The sequence below is a fragment of the Ostrea edulis genome, chromosome 1 (assembly GCF_947568905.1).
Source record: "Ostrea edulis chromosome 1, xbOstEdul1.1, whole genome shotgun sequence".
Classification (NCBI taxonomy): domain Eukaryota; kingdom Metazoa; phylum Mollusca; class Bivalvia; order Ostreida; family Ostreidae; genus Ostrea; species Ostrea edulis.
In genome coordinates, this window is record NC_079164.1 from 98,719,022 (window position 1) to 98,726,268 (window position 7,247).

At 35.9% G+C, this 7,247-nt stretch overlaps 1 protein-coding gene across 2 annotated transcripts; it reads right to left on the minus strand.

Annotated features, from left to right (window-relative positions):
* Nucleotides 1-257: 257 nt before the first annotated feature.
* LOC125671294 (uncharacterized) lies at nt 258-6,874 on the minus strand. 2 transcript variants are annotated; one of them, XM_048906879.2, is made up of 4 exons: nt 6,694-6,874; nt 1,526-1,642; nt 1,291-1,431; nt 258-574 (listed from the first exon to the last, which is right to left on the minus strand). In XM_048906879.2, the coding sequence occupies exons 1-4, from the start codon at nt 6,770-6,772 to the stop codon at nt 495-497; spliced, it is 417 nt and encodes a 138-aa protein (XP_048762836.2). In that variant the 5' UTR covers nt 6,773-6,874; the 3' UTR covers nt 258-494. The 2 variants fall into 2 exon arrangements, with proteins under 2 accessions (XP_048762836.2, XP_055996138.1); XM_056140163.1 differs by lacking the exon at nt 6,694-6,874 and adding an exon at nt 4,669-5,346.
* Between the last annotated feature and the right edge of the window lie 373 nt (nt 6,875-7,247).

The window sequence follows — 7,247 nt, forward strand, 5'->3', positions numbered from 1 at the left end:
GGGGGGGGGGGGTGGGGTGGGGGGCTGGTACAACGTTTACCTGCACTTGCAGCTCGGGTTACTGCAGTCTTATAAGGACCAAGGTCGGGTAATAAGCGAGTGAGCACCAATATTGAATTTGTATAATATATTTCATATACATGTAATACCATACTTCCTGGTATTTCTATGTAAATCTATGTATTTACTATTTCAAATGAGTAGATTCTAAATTTTGGTATGCTCTTTCTGAATTCGAATATTTTGACCATTTGCAGGCATTTCTCATAATCAAAACTACTTTTTTATTTACATACAAGTATTTACATGTAGCTTGTTCTGGTAACCAGAAGCATTTATATTTCTACAATATTTTTACAAGCATTGAAGATAGATTTAAATTTTCATGAGGCATTTGAATACTTAGTAAAATATAAATGGACAAACTCTTCATTAAAATTAATATTATGTATAATAAAATAATGAAACTAATTTTATGAGGCCAAACCCGGTCATCACCATGCACAGTCCTTTACAAGAAGCACAACAACGATCGGGAGAACAAGGGAGGTTACTAGAGGTCTTGTTGACAACCCTGAAAAAATAAATAAATGCAGTATGGTTCGTATATATAGAGTTCACGTCGACCATCCTTAGGGTGCGGATTCGTGAAATAATGTAAACAATCATAATTTCAACCCGCGTAATTGATATTCTTTCACTTATTTTCTTATCTGAAATGGAAAATGACTACACAATTTCCTTATTTCACATATTGTAAAGGAATAGAAGAAAATGTATACATGTATTCCCAAATTCATTTAAATGAATAGATGCATTGTCTATCAAACAAATATCATTCAATACTGTTCTCAAAAGACGTTATGAAATAAGAGGAAACATTCTAAACTAACCCCCGCTACAGCTACAAACTTTCAGTCGACAGTGAAACAAGAGGAAACATTCTAAACTAACCCCCGCTACAAGCTTTCAGTCGACAGTGAAATAAGAGGAAACATTCTAAACTAACCCCCGCTACAAGCTTTCAGTCGACAGTGAAATAAGAGGAAACATTCTAAACTAACCCCCGCTACAAGCTTTCAGTCGACAGTGAAATAAGAGGAAACATTCTAAACTAACCCCCGCTACAAGCTTTCAGTCGACAGTGAAATAAGAGGAAACATTCTAAACTAACCCCCGCTACAAGCTTTCAGTCGACAGTGAAACAAGAGGAAACATTCTAAACTAATCCCCGCTACAGCTACAAGTTTTCAGTCGACAGTGAAATAAGAGGAAACATTCTAAACTAACCCCCGCCACAAGCTTTCAGTCGACAGTTGGACTCCTGTTGGTAAGTTCCTTCACAGACACATATGTATGGGGCTTTGCTCGTGTCACATGTTCCAAATCCACAGTCATAGTGTGAGGTACAATAACCTGTATTTGATGGTTCTAGGCCAGAAATAAAAGCTTTGTGTTAATCTGCAGGCATCTTTCACTGCATGTTGATTAGGCACAAGGATAACAATATTCAAGAAAAACTTACTCTCACACACGCCTGTTCCCACGTTGCGTATGTATGTGAACACACATTTGCAGAGTCCCGAAAAACAGGCTGAATTGGCAACACTTTGACAGTCTTTATCTGAGGTGCATGATACATCTATTTAAAAAAAATTTTACTTTCAAATATTTCTTAATCTTCTACAGCGATGTGCGTATTGCACAATGCGAAATATTGATTGGGGGGGGGGGGGGGTCGTTTTAATTTTAAAGACTTGAGAAAAAAAATCACGGTAAATTTCTTTAGTGTATATACATAACATATACAGGCAGGTACAAATACAATTTATGGGTGTAGTGGGCAGAGAGATGCAATGTAAGGCATTTCTGTTATATCAAATAATCAGAATAGAGAAATGTTGTGTTACATCGGCTTAACGTACGTTCCATTTACTGCTTTTATTAACTGAAGTAATGTAAAATGATTCTCTGCAAGAGAGAATAAACAAACAATGCAGAATATGATGGCATACATCATTATCATAAAACTTTAGGCTAAGTACAATTTCATCTTTACGTAAGAATACGCACAGTCATTAATATCTTTAGAATAGGAACAAGTCTATGATAATGATAAGTGTGTTATCCGCGCTCGCTAATTTCTTTCAAGCTGTAACTGACGGTAGATAAATTGAAAAATAAAAGAACAAATAGAATAACATATTTGTGATGGAATATATATAATTTCATTGAATCAAACTGGATCTGAAGCAATAAACCCATCGAATCAGCAGAAAATGTCGATTCATGACTTGTTGTCTTCCAGACAGCAATTCCTGTTCATTATGTCTAATGAGCATTGACCTCGGAGGTCACCAGTTCGGAGGAGAGACAATGCGCACGCGTGTCAAATTTGTAATTATTTAATACTTTCTTACACTTATAGTACTTCAAGTCGTTCATGAAACGATGTAATATTTTAAAACAAACGAAATGTGTAGTTACTCATGCCAAATGCCATCTTAAATGATCTTTGTATGACTTCAATCTCAACAATCCGATTATGTTCGGCAATAATCGTTCCTGTGTCCGAGTACATGGCGATTATGTTTGAGTACTATGGGGGATTATACGAAGCGCTCATTGTAAGTATACTCTCAAGCAATATCCCCATATTGATTTTGCTGAATTTTTCATTAGGTCTTATGATGATTATATTAGTTATACCGATAAGAGTTGATTGGTGCATGCTTGGATGGTTAAAACTACCGTCATTTACACCTTGTATTGCTTTAACTGAATTGTAAATTGTACCAAATAATAAAAGAATACTAACCAAACATAGTGTGTCTATATACTATTACTTATCTGGATTCTTGGAAGGATATATGGACTCACATTCCTTATCAAAGTTTATATTCTCACGAGCCGTTAGACTGTTACAACATTTGGTTTTTCCCCTTGATACACATATAAACACACACATTCGGCGTTACGTAACTACGCTGATAAAGACGTTAAAGGGAAAGGCAACCCAAAAAAAATTTACATGATAAATGATAGAATTAATCATTTGATAAAAATGTGTCATACCATTCTGTTCATATACGGCCTAGATAAGTGTCAGTACTAATTTGAAAACGTTAAAAATTGAAATTTCCGCCATCTATAGAGGCTGCCATGATGTGGAAATCTTTTGTATTCAAGATCACAAAAATCAATAATTTTGACGTCACACCGTCTGTTCCGGTTTTGATGAGAAAGATGTGCATATGGTAGATTTTACGAATAAATAGGTTGATGCCTTTCTGTCAATCAGTTAACTAGACTAATGTGAAGAGGAGATGTGAAAAAAGGGTTTTTGCCGAAATTCCTGACCCAACCAAGTCATCTGAAAAGAAAAGACTATGTACATGTAAACTGTGGATCCATCATTTGCGTAATGACAAGTTGAGGTTCGTGACATTTGTATGAAGAAACATACCGTCTGTCTGGTCTGCGACTTGACTAAACGTCTTTTCTTAATTTCTACTTGTGAAAGAATGAGCTCAAATCTATACGGCTCCAAATTTAACTGTTCGTGACTTGTCATGTTTACAGCGCTGCTCAGTGATGAAATATCAACTGGAACTGACGGTGTGACGTCATATATCAAACTTCAATGACCGCTCTCTTAGCGGCGGGTAATTTAAATATATGATTGATTAATATTGATTTAATCGTTAAGCAAGGATTTTTGTTGTTAAAGACTATCATTTACGATATCAGTCAGTAATACTTTATTCATAAAAGCAACAATGTGGTTAGGGTTGCCTTTCCCTTTAAGTACAAATTATGCATTCGGCAAACTTCGGCAGATTCCGGTACCCTACATTTGAATAGATGAAATCGACTGTGGTGATCACAAAATGACGTAATATGTTTACGTTGCTACTGTTGGGGCGAGCATAGCTAATGTATATATATTATCTATAACAGGCACATAGAATCAGAAATTTCCGAACTTATCCGTACGGAAAGCTGTCAAAACAATACCTTGCAACACAACTTTAGATAGTTTTTCGTCCCCCCCCCCCCCCCCCACTTATCAAAAATTAACAAAGGATCAGGCAATATACAACTTCACCAACTCTTAAGAAAAATTGTAGGAATCTAACTTCGATTTCTCTATTTCTACAACTGTAGGCATATGCAGTTTACTTGCGGCAAAAGCGAGAGCTATATAAGTTATTATCGACAGTCCTCTGCTGCTCAGAAATGAACGCAACGCCTTTATTTTCCAATGAGAGAAATCATCCAGTCTGATCGCCAGTATCCATTTTGTTTAAAGATATATCTATATATTATATACCAAAATTAAAAAATGCCAATCAAAAAGATCCGCGGTGTACGACTTCAAGAATAACGCAGGCATCCATTGTTGTAAAACTTACGTTAACACGGCTATCCCCGATTGACCTTTGACATGCATATATAATTAGCTGTAACAACATGGCGATCTCGTACGTGCAATAGGACTATGTTATGAATTACAGTATTTACCATAATGGCCACTGAAACATTTAAAATAACCAACAACACAGACTATAATGACCAAACAATTTTCAATCAACCAGTATTGACCGGTTTTAACCAGTATTGACCACCGGCCCGGTCAATACTCATATTGACCACTTTTTTGCCAACCCTGATGCCTGGCCACCAACAGAATCTTCTGGCTAAAGTTTTCATCTTGACAACACCCAGATGCCCTTCATGTATTTGGGATAACACTTGGTCTCTGAGTTTGGCAGGTATGATCACTCTCACACCCCACATCACACATCCATGATGTATACATAGTTCATTTCTGCGTGCATGAAATGGTGCCAGATCCCCCTCTTTATCTTTTGATGTCCAGTCACTTTTCACACATGACATCACACGTCCGAGAATTACATCATTCCGAGTTTCCTGTTGAATCCTTCTACTGGAAACTGGTAGACATTGAATCTGTCCAATGTGAAATGCGTCCACCAAGTCTATGGATAAGTCAGACTCTGTGCTTTCCAAGGGTAGTCGCGACATTGAATCTGCAATAGCATGCTTGGACGTTTTCCTGAATCCGATCTCATAGTTGTATGCTGACAAGAATAGAGAATAACGCTGTAATCGTGATGACGCAGTCACTGGTACACCTTTCTGAGGATTGAATATATGAATCAAGGGCTGACGATATGTGATCTACTTGAATTTTCTTCCAAACAAATAAGCGTCAAACTTCTTGATTCCCCAGATAATTCCTAAGGCTTCTTAATCAATTTGGGAATAGTTTTTCTCTGCAGGCGCAAGAGAACGAGAAGCAAATGCAATTGGTTTCTCGGTTCCATCCGGTGACTCATGTGAAATCACTGCCATTGTGAACTACTTTTATTATCAGATATTCATACGCGGTTAACAGTAGTAACAAAACCAACCAAATGAACCACATAAAGTTCCGGATATAACACAAGTCTCAACTACCTGTATCATAAACTGAAATACATGTATAGGAGTATAAAAATAAACGATACATTGGATGAAACAGAAACTGTAATATCATGCAGAATTAGGACTTTTTGATTAATGAATCCTTCCGTCACAAAATATAGTCCCTGCCAAACCCTTTCAAAATTTGAATTGACAAAAAAAATTCAACTGGATAGGGTTCAGTAATAAATGTGTAATATGTTTGCACCAATGGGATCAATATTGAACCAGTAAATACTTTGTTGTAGCATCCTGTGCAGTTGTACTCAAAAGCTCAGGAGCTAACTTCCTTAAGAGAAAAAATAATGGGAAATGAGAGAAATCAGGTGTTGAAAGTACATATGTAATTATACTGCGTACGGAAATAAAATGCAAGTTAATAATAATTTCTTAAATAAACGAGGAGAGAGAGGGGTGGGCAGGATCTACTTTATTGGTCGTTTTCCAACATTTTAGAAATGTACTCTAACTTAAATTGCCTAATCTAGATATCTTTTTATATTTTACCTTAATTTTATTTTTTTCGCTTGAATATATTTAGAAGTGTTCAAATTGTAGTATGAATATTTCACGTGCACTTTAATCGCTTTTCTTGTGAAATTTTTAACGTGAATAGCTTTTCACATGAAATTGTTCGTGTGAATTTCACATGAAGAACTTTCATGTAAAATTCGTGTGAATCTTTTCACGTGAATCACCGTTCACATTATTTCCTTGCGAAAATCAAAATCACATTAAAATTTTCGCAAGGAACTAATGTGAAAATTGATTATAATGCTTTTCACGTGAAATTCATGTGAAAAATTTAACATTAATTTCACGTGAATTGCTGATCACGTGAAATTCATGTGAATATATTAACGTGAATTTCACGTGAAAGTTCACGTGAACAGCATTTCACGTGAGGCACATTTGCCTGTGTATAATGTAAAACTTATACGGTACCAATTTTGATGCACCAGATGCACATTTCGACAAATAATGTCTCTTCAGTGATGCTCAACCGAAATGTTTGAAATCCGAAATAACTATGAAGTTTTAGAGCTAAATATAGCCAAAAACAGCGTGCCAAAAAAGTGGAGCCAAATTCGTCCAAGGATAAGAGCTCTAGGAATAATACACAAATATCCTTTATCATAATTTACTGCTAAATGATATGAAACAAACTAAACATAACTAATAAAACTTCATGTAAACCAGTACCTGGTGCATTGATCCCAGCATTGGACTCCCTTGAACAACTCAGAATAAGTAGCACCGTTATAAAGCGAAGCATTTTCATTCAAAGTGTCAGGCTCATATGAATGCAATTAAGCATTTGATCACATCTTTTAAATACCTTTGAATCATAAGGTTTAACCGCCTGCGTCAGTGTGAAAGTAAACGTATAATCAAAGTACCGAGAGTACTGATAGGCGGAAGCAGGTTTGTCAACTTCACCTTTGATATTGTGACCTGAAAATCAATAAGGGTAATATACTCTTGATTAGGAACCACTATATCAATTTTACTTACTGTTAAATACTTCTCAAGATATTTTTTGATATTGTAGTTGTTTGATCCTGAACTTTGACTCAATAATCAATATGGGTCATCTTCTTTCTAGGGACAAACACTGTACCATTACTAGATACTAACTATCAAGCAAGAGGTTCTTTGAATATTAAGCAGACAACAATTGGTCTACAGATGGAAGATTTGGACCCCATCCTCTATCCCGATTCCCCCTAATGTTAAATACCATTAGAAGCCTCAGA